Genomic DNA, 13,440 nt, shown 5'->3' with positions numbered 1-13,440 from the left:
ACCAGCATGTGTGCTACCTTTCCTCGCGGCAACGTTTCGCTGTACAGTGGTACCTTTGCCCGGCCATGATGGGAGTGGAGCATCTCACTTTGGATCTCCTGCTTCTGGAGATGAGAAGAGGAGCTGGACTGGGAGGGCGAGAAGGGCACACGCCGCCTGGCCCCTGGTCCCCTGCTAAGAGAGGCGCTACCCATAGACTTACAGGGGACCCAGTTTTCCTGTTCTCTGTTGTTTTTCACAGACCAGCTTATTTTACTTTGAGCAAATCAGATTCAAGCCATCCGAGCGAACTTTGGCGGCCAGGGGAGTGAACACGAAAGGAGGACTGCGGTGGTGGATGTTAGGTGGACGGACGGGAAAGGGGGTGGGTCGGGCTTCTCTGTCGTCGTCCTGGCTGCTATTTTTTTTTTCTTTGGTTGTGGCTTTGGCAACGGGGAATTGGCTTGACTGGACTGGGCCGACGAAACTAGAGCGATTGGCGCCCCCTTAGCCAAGGGTGCGGAAACCGGGAGTGATAGAGCGAGTGGGTGGTGTGGTTGACTTTTTTGGTGCGTGGTTGTGCAGAGAGAAGAGAAGTCGGCTAAGCATGGTAGGCTAGCTTAAAGGAGCGGGGTACGTACCATTTCCTCTTGTGGGGGGTTCAGGATAAGATCAAGGGGGGTGCGCGACCAGGTGTAGAACACATGCTTGGAAAGGGGAGAGACCATGGAGAGATGGACTAAGAATCATTTGCCCATCCTCTCCACTTGGGCCCCATTGACCACTTGGAATCTTAGTATGACAAACAGAAGCAGAGACATACAGTAGACTCAGCAGAGTAAGAGGCGAAGTAACTGCTCTCTCAAATGCTTGTTGTGCCTCATGAATCGTAGTTCCTCAGTTCGCTGACCGTATTCGCCTTTGCTTTCGGTCAGCTTTCGGTAACCAAAAGAACCAGAAATTTCCCATTTGGAAACTGGTTCCTGTCTCTAATCCAACCTGTTCCCGCGGGCCATGGAAGCCAACCCAAATCTGCAAGGAGGTCGGTCGAGCGAGATGAGTTGATATGAGTCCACCCAAGGAAACAGAGGTAAGCTTGGATGATTTTGGTGGGGTCGGTCGTCAATAAACATCCAGACTGCCAATGGACGTACGTACGCAACGCCAATGCTCGTCCTGACATGCTGGTTCCGTTGTCAATCCAGCTGTGGGGGGGTTGCTTGCTTGACGTGCAGCCATAATGTGAGAATCCAGACCGCTCTCTGTCTGTCAGCTTTGCCGTTCGTATCTTTGATTTGACTGCAGGATGCGCTGCCGCATCCCCTGTCTTGCTATTCGTAGCCTACGATGCCTCAGACACACCTATCATGGTTTCTATCCCCATCCAGCCAGTGATTGCAGCTGTATTTCTGACTTGCTGCGACCGCCACTGGCTGCTGACTGGACTGCGTCATGTCAATCAGGTACCAGGTATTACACTAATGCAGGTACCGCAGCGCAGCCGTCAACAAAATTCCAGCGCTGGGTGCAGGCATCGACTGAACAAGCTGTGCACTATGCCATGGCATGGTTCTGGTTGAATAGGCCAAAAATAAAGAGGCCGAGACAAAACCTAGCCAGCAACAAGTCCCAAAGCAGAGACACCTCGTGGCGGCTAGAAACTACCTTATCGAAAGCCGCGGCTTGTATGCTGAACCTATTCGAGATTAGACTTGAGGCTGCCGCCAGACGGTACAAGGCCGGTAGACATGCTCATAGATTGGCTGGACAGTGGCAAGCCACAAGCGCCACGACCTTTGTCCGTTCGCATGGCGTGAAACCCGTTGATGAGACTATCGTCCCTGAACCATGCAGCTCCCAAGTAAGTAAGTAGGGCTGTTATTCGTGTTGTACCTCAGCTCCGCTCTTCACAAGCCTTAAAGTGCACGGAAGAGAGACGAGGGGTTAGCTGACGACACAGCATAGTTGCAATTGCAATTGTAACTCCAAGTTACGAATGCTACCATTGGCGAGTCTGGGCTCAGGGTAATGAGGGGAGAAGAAACTGGAGTCAATGGAGACAATAGGAGAGTAAGGCGGCGACAGGGTAATCACTCAGGGGAAAATACGATCAAACCTTCTGATTGGGTGTACGTCCTGACCCAGAATGGATTCTTGCCTGATTTGGAGAAAAAACTAGCCGCTATTAATCCGAGGTGGCAGGCTGGGCCAGGAACGGTTGGCCTCAGGCCCCTGGGCCGGAAAAATATGCCGCAGCCGAGTCAAGGTCAGGGGGGCTCGAACCCCATCTTTCACCTGCTCTCGACGCAGTATTATGCGCCAACTGGATCTGTAGCGATACGTATCCGTACCTAAGTCTGCCTAAAGCCTGTTCTTTCTCTTATGTCAATTTCCCGACATCCCACAATGGCTTCAGCATTCCCTATCAAGTATTTATGTCCGTTCAACCTAAAGCCTGTCGTTAGTGAGACGCCCTCCTCTCTTAAGGAAAATGCCGTTCTTCGCGTCTCACTGTTCGGATTGTTGTTCTAGATGACTTTGGCAGCTCTCTCTGAACCTAACAAATGCCCCCTACCGAACGCCAACCTAACTCATACTCGGCGGCCCCAGAAGTCCCAATGGAAAGGGCCAAGCGTCGGATTGAATACCGGATGCGTCAGTATTCGGATGAACCTTCCGTGTCTAGACCCTTTTACTCGAGAACGATAGGCCCAACTATCGGACGAACGACAGACTCGGAGCCAGAACATTGGGCGACTGGCGTTGCATGTGCCATGAAGCATTCAGCCACTCACCACTCCAATGAACCAGGGGCTGTTGTACCAGGGTCACTCCAGGTTGTTACCACGAGCGAACATGTCAGAGTCTCGTCAGCGCAGGGGAGCAGCCGAACAGCACCGGGTGCCCTGACGCCAACCGTTGTCGCAGCTTCAAGTTCCCTACTACTCAACATGAGTCGAGGGCTGCCTGCTGGGCCCTAATTCCATTCCAGAGTTTTGGTAGCCAACAGTTTGAATTAACGTCCTTGCATTCAGCGGATACAAAAGGCGGAGACCAGTATACGGTTATCGCTCGGGGGTAATCATGTTGATCAACCGAACTTGCTAACATCGGCATCGAGATCCAGTGCCACGTTGTCGAGTGGTAACATGCACGCACCTGTCCACGGACCCTAAATGAGGTAGGTCAACGACATCATCGGGGCTTCCATATCGGGCCACCTCAGCGCCAAATGATTGCTCTTGTGTGAACTTGGTCACCTTCTTCTGAAATGCCATAACCCCCTCCTGCAAAACAAATGCCAGGGAACACTGGACGCTAAATAAAACGCTTCTGAAAGCCCATACGAACATGCCTGACGACGGCACACATAGGGTCCGGTTAACTGATTAGAGAAGAACAAGGCGTTGACCATTGGCGATGGCCTGAATGAGCTGTTAGATGGAAGCGTTACCCAGTTGTCCATCTCTATCTTAGGGAAGCTTAGAAAGCCACATGTCTGTTGCTAGTACTGCGCCGCGGCTTAAAGCTTTCAACACAGACAAACAGGGCCGGTTTTCCCGAACAGCGAGCCAAAGAAGCGCTATTGACCAAGTCATCATCACCGACGGCCTAGAAGGCCGTTACGGGTCGCCTCCTAGCGACATGTATTGATGATGGCGATGATGGTCTGTGCAGCAAGACGACTTAGCCCCCTCGGAAGGGGGAGGGGTCGCACCATCTCCTTGTCATCATCTCATTTCCACAGTACCCAGATCTTTGACAAGTCAGGGAAACTATTGACCGATTGTCATCTTTCCACCCCTCCTCCACTCTTCCTTCGACTTTGCCGCCTCGCATATGGGCCGAAATGTGAGATGGGATTGTACCTGCAGCTGCAGATGCTTGGCTAGTTCCTTCCGCTTTAGGATGTCCATGAGGACAACAGCCTGGAGTAATCTCGTTGACCAGGCATAAAGACGCGCCGTCATCCATAGGTATCGCGTCATTGATATTTTGTTGTTACGAGTATTGACGCCCCAAATTGATGTTATCCTCGTTTTTTTTTTTTCGTTATTCTTTTTGCCTCGTTTTTTTGGCCCCACTGGTTGCCCAGTCTCCGAAATGATTCTGCACTTTTCCGGCATGCCGAAATTGATAATGACGACCTTCCCCATAGGCCACATCTCCAGTCAATATTATCTGCCCCATTCGGACGGGTTGTTATCTGATAGCCCAGTTTGCGGGTGCCTCTCTTGGCAACAAGCCACCTCTGGGGTAGAACCGACAATATCTCGGTTTACAGGGCCGGCCACGTAGCGCGCGTGGTCTAGACTCTGCTGCAGATGGAAAGATCTGGCAATCGTTACCCCGCCCCTTCGGAGTTCACGTCCCTGTCCAACAGTGAGCTGATAAATGTGATGGTTTTTTGAGGCGACTCATTAGGCAGCGGGGAGCGAAGACGCCATATGCCAGGTTACAGTTTGAGTCAAACCTGCAATCGCAGATACTGCTTGCTTCATTCGTAGAACCGCTTCCGAATAGTGAGCTGCCATACTGATGTCCGCAGTCTTTCCACATTTCGAATTCCGTCGCGATGATAACAACGTGATAATGCGGAACACCGATGTCAAGGATGAGCTATGTCCAGTTTCCAAGAATCATACAGAAGCAGCGAGCTTGGCGTCACATTCTGCATCTTGGTAACTGTTTGCTCTTGTCCGGAGTCTGCTTGGCTGACCCGAAGCTCTGTGAAAGTTCACTGCCGGGGCAGTTTCGTAGTAAGTGCTGCGATCGATCCGTTGTGGGCTCAGTCTATTTATTGCTATTAAAGAGTGGAACGCACCAATGAAGACAACTTCGAGACGTACCCGAGAAGACGCAAAACCAACATCTGTGTGAGGATACCATTTAAGATTTTATGAGACTGGGCAGTCTGGCCAGGAAAGTGTCTATCCGGCCACATCCACCAACACAATGGCTTACCGACCGAAGCATCGGTACTCGCCAAAGCTAGCCCTGATAGTCTCTGTAGTCTGTCAAAAAAATTGATTGGATGACCGGAAAGTGGCAGCTGTGGGCCAACCGACAAGGACACATCAACAAAAGCGTCACAGAGCCAGCACGCCTATCCTATCCGTTTCGGCACCGTAGCTTGCCAAGTTCGTTCTAAACTGTGTATAAATTGTGGGTGTTTTGTCATATCAACCCCTGGTTGAGCATTTCGGATAGGGCTGAATGGCGATCGTCCATGGTCATTTTAGATCAGAGGGTCTTCCGCTTGCGAGCGGGCACGGCGCGGGAATATCGGGGCAGACGCCGTGCGATACGGAACCACACCTGGCGGTGCGCCCGAGTGGATTAGTCAGTGGAACTGAACGTCATTGAGGGGAACGGTAACTTCGGCGTCATAGCGACTACATGACGAAGACTCGCTTTCAAAATCTCAGAAACATACAATCATCCGATTGTCTCCTTCAGGGTTCTCATACAATCTTTTATTCGCACGCAATAAAAATACGTACAAAATGAGAGCAGTTGGTAGGCTATTTCAGCACAAATTCATGGCTCATCAGCTTACAAATCCAACAGATATCAAAGACGGCAAGGGCCCGAAGGAGAACCTCTTCATCAACGCTGATACGCCGAAGCCGGCACCTGGAAATGGTGAGGCTCTCGTCAAGATCAAGGCTTTTGGCATCAATCGTATGGACCAGATTCAACGTCTGGGCAATTACCCGCTCCCACCTCAGGCACCTAAGACGCTTGGTGTAGAGTTCAGCGGGACAATTGAGTCCTTTGGCGGCAGCGACCATGGTAACTTCAAGGAAGGCGACGAGGTCTTTGGTCTTGCATATGGAGGTGCATATGCCGAGTATATTGCCGTCAACAGCAAGATGCTGCTGCACAAGCCTGATTTCTTGTCGTGGGAGCAGGCTGCTGGCATCCCAGAGGTGAGTGGACTACCGCCGTGCCTTTCTTGTTCTCCCCCTCTGCAACATCTGCCACGGCGCATGTGTATGGTGAACTAATGCATAATTCAGACCTGGATAACGGCGACGCAAGCTCTTTTCCTCGTGGGCGAGTTCTCAAAGGGCAAGTCTGTTCTCTGGCACGCTGGCGCCTCTGGTGTTTCTATTGCAGGCATTCAACTCTCTAAAGATGCGGGCGCTTCTGCCGTTTACGCAACAGCGGGGTCCAAGGAGAAGTGCGACCTAGTTGTTAATGAAATTGGCGCCACGGCTGCCTTCAACTACAAGGAGGAGGACTGGGCCGAGAAGATCAAGGAGGCGACGGGCGGCAAGGGAGTAGACCTGATTGTGGACTTTGTGGGTGGTGGATACTTCCAGAAGAACCTCGACGTTGCCGCACGGGATGCCAGAATCGTGTTGCTTGGCCTACTCGGTGGACCGCAGATTGAGAACGCCAACATTGGGCCGTTGCTGTACAAGCGCATCAGGCTTGAGGGCAGCACTCTACGGAGCAGAGACGTGGAGTATCAGGGCAAGCTGAGGGACCGCCTGGAAGAATACGTACCGCACTTCAAGACGGGCAAGCTGAAGGTCGTCATTGATACGGTACTTCCTTGGGAGGAGATTCAGAAGGCACACGGGCTGTTGGAAGCGAACAAGAACTCGGGCAAGATTATCTGTACAGTCGCTTAAATAACCGATGAGGCTGATGACTTAGTTCAGCTGTTGAAGAGACACGCCAAGAATCCTCATATCTAAGTGTTGATGCTTCGTATAGTTGTATCCTCCCAGCAATATCTTGAGAGGCTGACCGTCTCCCGCTCACCTATGAGCCAAAGTTTTGTTGCTAAGCGGCCTTCATTGCCACCGAACAAAATGTTGCTTTCCGAGCTGGCTTCCTCATCGGCCCCTACTTCTCCTGGCCTCCTGAGTTCTTATCACCATGGACAAAGGCAAGTTTGACCGATCCCCATATTGGAATTGAATTTTTCCGTGATTGGACACAAAGTTCCCGCAAAGGTAACCTGACTTGGTTTGGGCAATTTCCTCCTCTAGCCTGTCACCAGAGAGTCTATGGCCGACTGTGGAGGTTTAGTTTGGCTGAAGGCTTTTTAGAGTTTTGGGGCTGTCCGCTCGCGGGCTTTTGTTTCTCGCGTGTGTGACTGTTCAAGGCAGATCCAATCCCCCGATCTGTAAAGCTCCTGGAATGCTCTGTCTCGCCTGGCTATTGTTCTGGTTGCGGGCGAGATTTGGCACGATGTGAGACATTCCAAGACGTGGCGAGGTATTCTATTGCATTCGCCATCACCTATACAGCTGGGAATTAATGCACTATGTTTGGTCATTACTATCAAAGCACGATTGGTCAGTCTGTGGAAGACGATGCTATGCGCTTCAGAGCGTGACAAGTGACGAATGGGGAGCACGGTCGACCCCGCTAATGTTCAGCCTAGCTTAGACCGCGACCTGGGAGGACTGATTAAGCCTATCGTTGTCTTTGTGGTTTTCTGAAGACCAACTGCCGTCGTCAATTCAAGTCCAAGAGAAGGGGGCAAGAGAAAGGAGGGGAATTGTTCTCCCTTTCTTCTCCTGAGCGGTCTATTCCGTCATACATTCGAGAGGAAATAAAACCAAGCTGACCCGTCGTCGCTGCCCTCCCAAGGGGTCACACTCCTCTTTGTTGGCGTTGCTCTTTTCCGCCGTCAGAGAAGCTACGCAATGTTGGCTTTCCGACTGCTGGTTTTCGTTGGCGCATCGTGTCTGTTAGGGCCTGTGGCAGGTCAATCCCTAGCAGACGCTCCACAATGCGGTGTTAGTGGTTGTCAGAAGCAGAATGAACTGCTCTCCTTGATAATGGGCAAGGCTAACAGTGAGCTTTGCAGATGATCTGTTTTGCTCAAGCATTACAGCAACCTGAATATGCCGCCAAGACACAGGCACAGCTTTGTGTCGATGAGGGCTTCAACAATGTGGTTGGCGGGTGTGCCAAGCAAGCATGCACTGTAATAGAATCCTTGAGTAGGTCTTTTGTCATTCTAACCTTCGCTTCCCTTCAGGTTCAAAAAGTCCGTTGCAAACGACTGACTATTTGGTTTCCAGATTTCCTTAACATTACAAGAACAGTATGCGGCATGCCCATGGCAGACCACCGCAATGAGGCGCGGGCGACCAGTCTTGCTTTGTTTGTATTAGCGACTGTCTTCTTCGTGCTACGAATCGTCGTCAAGACCCTTAGAATCGCTCCATGGGGGACTGATGATACCTTACTTGTTATTGCCTATGTACGTTCGTGGACAAGAATTTGCAACGGCGATAAGGCGCTACTAACTTTAGACTAGGCCTTTTTGATCCCGTTTGTGGTTCTCGTCCAATACAGTGAGCCTTACAACGACATATTATCTAACTGCGAGTTGGGTCTAACGAGTAGCTCTAGTGATCCCGCAGGGACTGGGACTGGATATATGGGCCTTGAACGAATCCCAAATCACACATTTTCTTAGGGTAAGCACCACACTTCCCCTCTCTTTGAGTAGTTGTGGGGGATTTGATTCTGACCTCGGACAGTACCTCTTGATCGTCCAGACCGACTATATCTTCGTCCTCGCGATCGTCAAGGCCTCTATCCTCTTTTTCTTCCTCAAGATATTCCCAGATCACACCTTTAGGATCACGGTCTGGCTGACACTAGCCTACAACCTCATCGTTGGTTTCATCTTCATTATCCTTAGTTTCGTCCAAAGAAATCCAACATGGCTCATTTGGGAGGGTTGGCGTGATAAAGAACCTCGCGGTGTCGTCCTTGATCTCAACAAGATGGGTTTGACGCACGGTGGAATGAACATCGCTCTAGACGTCGCGATGCTTCTGCTTCCCTTGACACAATTGTACAGTTTGAAACTGGAATTCAGGAAAAAGATTGGCATTATGGCAATGTTCGGTGTTGGTATTTTGTGAGTATCCCGGTTGAAATTAGATTTCTATTTTCCAGTGACTGAGATGCTAACCAAAACCCTAGCCTCACGGCAGTGAGCATTATACGAGTCCGCAGCTTAGTGTACTTCGCGACATCCTCAAATGCCACCGGTGCGTATTCGACAACTGGTATTGCCAAGATGACGCCTGCTGACAATTCTGTATAGCTGACGCGCGCGGAACAATCATCTGGTCGTGTATTGAAATCTGCACTGGTATCGTGGTGGCATGTATGCCCAACGTGTGGGCTCTCATGCGACAGGGTTCGCGCCAGATCAGGGGCGTTACAGCTAATATGTCGAGGAGAGCCGGCAGTGGCAGTGGAGGCTCGGCTTCCCAGCGGATATTTGACGACCGTTCCCTCGAAATGAGGGTAGCCGTCAACTCCCCCGGCGCTACAACAGCTCTCGCCGACAAGAGTTGCGGCAGCTCTACGACAGCCTGCACAAGTCGTGGACATTCAAGTTTTGCGAGTGATGCGGGCACACCTGTATGATTAGTAGATGGTGGTCGAGCCAAGGTGCTTGCGATTTGTATATTTTGATTGACATTTCAGGGTCCGAGTAGGGCTAGAAATCTACGTAGTATTGGCGTTAAATACCCCATTAAACTGGCAAAGGTCCATCCGAAAACTGTGTTCATCATAGGCAGCGAGTTGAACTGTCATAACAAAGGCATGGGCTAAAGTACTCAAAATACAATTATCCGGATCAACTCTTTAATGCTCCTTGATCCACTTGAGCATTTGTTCGTATGCCGTAGCCTGAGCATCCTTGATTGATGCGTCCTGATAATCACCAACAACAGCAAAGCCTGTTCCTGTCAGTTTTTAAAACCATCAATATGTTATTAGAAGGAATGTCTTACCGTGAGGCACGCCGGGATAAACTTGCACCTCATGCTCCAAGTTCGCCTTGGACATGACATCTTCGCCGTGAGTACGAACCTCCTCGGGGAAGAGGGGATCATTCTCAACGCAGACCAGCGATATTGGCACCTTGATACCCTGAAAATCGTCTGGAATGACCGAGGCGCCGTGCGCTATCGCGCCGACCTTGATTAAGGGGCCCTTCTTAATCTCACCAGCTTCAGCATCAGCTGCAGATCCTTGACCGCTTGCTGGCACACTCCTCTCAGATCCGAGGTGCAAGATGTATCGTCCTCCGATACAGTAGCCAACAGCGTAGATGCCATCACCGTTCTTCACGGCATCATTAAATTTCTCCTTGCAGCCGTCAATGACCCTGTATAGAATAGGCAGGACCTTTTCCTCCGTCTGTCGCGCCAGCCACATGTCAATCTGAAAGCTCTTAGCCGTCTCGACTATCTTGAGTTTGAAAGTGTCCAGGAATGAGCCAGTGTCCTCGCTGTTGTCGATGGTTGACGAGTTAGGTGCCGTGTCGCCGTTGAAAAGATCCGGCATGACCACCAAAAAGCCTTCACTGGCGAACTTGTCGGCTTGAATTTGATTGTTCGTTGACTTCAGGCCTGTACCGCCGGTCAAAAGGAGAAGAAGTCTAGCGGGCGCATGGGGGTAATCGGCGGGCTTGGAGATGTAGACCTACGCAAGGTCAGCCTGTGATCCAGAACGCTCTATATCAGTAACAGTGATAGGAAACCACTCACGTCAACATCGTTGATCTTAATGATCTCGCCGCTCGAGGACTGGCCAGCAGCTAATGGTAGAAGTTAGTATTGCACATGGAACCGCAAGTAAACCTTGTGCGCACTCACGAGTCGGTCTGTCAGTCACGCAGTGCTCGCTGTGCTCTCCTGCTCCTGCTGTGGCAGTAGTCGGGCTGGTGGTGGACTGAGCTGGGGTGTCGGCCGCGGAGGTGGACTCCGTCACGGGCTCGGTGATAGTCTCGCCAGCTGTCTCAGCGGCATCGCTCTCGGGAGCTTTGGTTGCGACGTCTACCTGGGTCATTTTGTTGCGCGGGGCTTCGGGGTAACTGTGCTTCGCACGGTAGAGGGTGTGGAGCTGCAAGAAAATGAGGAAAGATTGAAAGTTGAGCGAACGACGGTTCAGGAGAGTAGGGCTAGCTAAAGGATGCGATAAACATTGGCGACCTAGCGAATTGTCTCCCTTTGGACAGCGTTTTGGGGCGGTAAGAAACGCTGGAGCGTACGTGTACAGGTAGCTGGTATCCCACCAGGGATGACGTCTCAGTTTGATGCTGGTACGGAGTACACTGAGCTGCCCCGCGAAGAGCTGCCTGGTGCAGTACGTACCTAGGATTTGCTTCCCCATAGCTCAACACGGGCCGCCCGCAGGCATGTGTAAAAGTGCAGGGACCAGCTTACCTAAGGCACGAACCCCGCCATCAACCCAGGGCGTGGAAAGGTCATTAAAGTGAACGCGTCGACGCGTCTTTGCCTCCCGCATCTCGCGAAGAAACTTGCAGCAACCTTCAGAATCAAACCCAACTTCAGCCGACAGACCTGTCCAAGACCACTCGACTTCGACTGAACTTCACAATGGATGCTGAATCTAAGATTACGAAAGGCGCCTTGGAGTAATTACCCTTCTTTTCCCGTTTCTTCGCGTTTGTTGTTTCTGACTGTCGACGCTATACTAACGGAGTGTTTGCAGTGTCATCTTCAACGATCCCGACAATGCCAGTACAAAATACCCCGTTCCTGTCCTTCAGTGTCTGCAGATAAAGCCCTTAGCTGCGCAAGCAGGCGGCGGCGCTGAGAGATATCGCATCGTCTTGAGCGACGTCCATAACTATGTCCAGTGCATGCTGGCTACCCAAGTGAATCATGTCGTTCACGACAACAAGCTAGTCAGGAACTGTATTGTGAGGATCACACAATACCAGGCAAGTTCTGTCAAGGGAAAGAAGTACGCATTGCCCTTCTAATCTCCTCTGTTTTGTCATTATTTTGACTGACCGTCCTCAGTATCCTTCTTATCCTGGGCCTTGAGGTCATCGAGAACCTTGGCACACCCGAAAAGATTGGCGAGCCCCAAGCCTTTGAGGCCAAGGCAGCACCAGCAGCCAATACCACAATTGGTGGCCAGAACTTCTACGGCGTCAAGCAAGAGGAGACGAAGCCTAAGCCTCAGCAATCTATTCCCTCCCGCTCTGCTGGAGGAGCCAGCGGCCAGCACGGAAGCAACAACATTTACCCCATCGAAGCCATCTCTCCCTACGCTCACAAGTGGACTATAAAGGCTCGCGTGACCCAGAAGTCGGATATTCGGACATGGCATAAGCCTAGTGGAGAGGGAAAGCTTTTTAGTGTGAACCTTCTCGATGAGAGTGGCGAGATCAAGGCCACAGGCTTCAACGAGCAGGTTGACCAATACTACGACTTGCTTCAGCAGGGAAGCGTTTACTATATTTCCAGCCCCTGCAAGGTCCAACTTGCCAAGAAGCAGTTCACAAACCTGCCGAACGACTATGAGCTCACCTTTGAGCGTGATACCCTCATCGAGAAGGCCGAAGACCAGAGTAACGTGCCGCAGGTGCGTTTTAACTTCTGTAACATCCAAGAGCTGCAAGAAGTTGAGAAGGATGCAACTGTGGATGTCATTGGCGTTCTGAAGGACGTTGCAGAGGTGTCGCAAATCGTTTCCAAGTCAACCGGCAAGCCTTATGAGAAGCGGGAGCTTACCCTAGTTGACGACACTAACTATTCCGTTCGTGTCACCATCTGGGGTAAGAGTGCGACGAGCTTTGATGCCAGGCCAGAGTCTGTTGTGGCCTTTAAGGGTGTCAAGGTGTCTGATTTTGGTGGCCGTAGCTTGAGCTTGCTCTCGTCCGGCACAATGTCTGTTGATCCCGATATTCCTGAGGCCCACCGCCTGAAGGGATGGTACGACTCTTCTGGTCGCAACGACTCCTTCAACACTCACAACAACATGGCCAGCATGGGCAACGCCACTGGCCGTAAGGACCAGGATAAATCTATCCTGCAAGTAAAGGAGGAGAACCTAGGCATGGAGCAACAGGACTACTTCAACTTGAAGGCTACTATTGTCTATATCAAGCAGGACAACTTTGCCTACCCTGCTTGTATGAACGAAGGCTGCAACAAGAAGGTTACCGACATGAACGACGGCACATGGCGCTGCGAGAAGTGTGACGTGTCGCACCCCAAGCCTGAATACCGCTACATCATGTCTGTCAACGTCTGCGACCACACCAACCAACTGTGGCTCAGCTGTTTTGACGATGTTGGTCGGATCGTTATGGGAATGACTGCCGACGAACTCATGGCTCTGCGTGAAGAAGATGAGACCAAAGCGGCTCAAGCGTTCGAGGAGGCGAATTGCCGTAAGCTGAATTTCCGCTGCCGCGCAAAAATGGACACCTTTGGCGAGTCTCAGAGGTATGTGATTGTTCACCAACTGCGACATGTCACGACGCTAACCTTCTTGCAGAGTACGCTACCAGGTCATGAGCGCCAGCCCTATCGACTTCAAGGCCGAGGGCGCCAAGCTTGCCGAGCTCATTAAGCAGTTCAGCATCAGCTCCTGAGCAGAGTTTTGTTGGTGTAAGTTATGGAAGGAGTTATTGCGTGGTAG

At 51.3% G+C, this 13,440-nt stretch overlaps 4 protein-coding genes across 4 annotated transcripts; 3 read left to right on the top strand and 1 right to left on the bottom strand.

Moving 5' to 3' along the window:
- Positions 1–5,486: 5,486 nt before the first annotated feature.
- Positions 5,487–6,623, top strand: CTRU02_200375 (quinone oxidoreductase; the record flags this gene model as incomplete). Its single annotated transcript, XM_036718378.1, has 3 exons — positions 5,487–5,499; positions 5,551–5,912; positions 6,003–6,623. The coding sequence occupies 3 exons, from the start codon at positions 5,487–5,489 to the stop codon at positions 6,621–6,623; spliced, it is 996 nt and encodes a 331-aa protein (XP_036589378.1).
- Positions 6,624–7,649: 1,026 nt separating this feature from the next.
- CTRU02_200374 (CFEM domain-containing protein) lies at positions 7,650–9,399 on the top strand (the record flags this gene model as incomplete). The annotated part of the gene is made up of 8 exons (XM_070203680.1): positions 7,650–7,742; positions 7,814–7,949; positions 8,031–8,212; positions 8,270–8,306; positions 8,365–8,432; positions 8,496–8,881; positions 8,947–9,014; positions 9,071–9,399. 8 exons carry the CDS (start codon positions 7,650–7,652, stop codon positions 9,397–9,399), a joined length of 1,299 nt encoding a protein of 432 aa, XP_070062262.1.
- Positions 9,400–9,621: 222 nt separating this feature from the next.
- Positions 9,622–10,830, bottom strand: CTRU02_200373 (dienelactone hydrolase family protein; the record flags this gene model as incomplete). Its single annotated transcript, XM_036718376.1, has 4 exons — positions 9,622–9,716; positions 9,771–10,464; positions 10,530–10,579; positions 10,638–10,830. 4 exons carry the CDS (start codon positions 10,828–10,830, stop codon positions 9,622–9,624), a joined length of 1,032 nt encoding a protein of 343 aa, XP_036589376.1.
- Positions 10,831–11,381: 551 nt separating this feature from the next.
- Positions 11,382–13,393, top strand: CTRU02_200372 (putative replication factor-a protein 1; the record flags this gene model as incomplete). Its single annotated transcript, XM_036718375.1, has 4 exons — positions 11,382–11,419; positions 11,497–11,751; positions 11,811–13,244; positions 13,297–13,393. The coding sequence occupies 4 exons, from the start codon at positions 11,382–11,384 to the stop codon at positions 13,391–13,393; spliced, it is 1,824 nt and encodes a 607-aa protein (XP_036589375.1).
- Positions 13,394–13,440: the final 47 nt, after the last annotated feature.

Source organism: Colletotrichum truncatum, assembly GCF_014235925.2.
Source record: "Colletotrichum truncatum strain CMES1059 chromosome Unknown Contig_0001, whole genome shotgun sequence".
Taxonomy (NCBI): Eukaryota; Fungi; Ascomycota; class Sordariomycetes; order Glomerellales; family Glomerellaceae; genus Colletotrichum; species Colletotrichum truncatum.
This window is presented reverse-complemented; position numbering and strand designations above follow the sequence as displayed.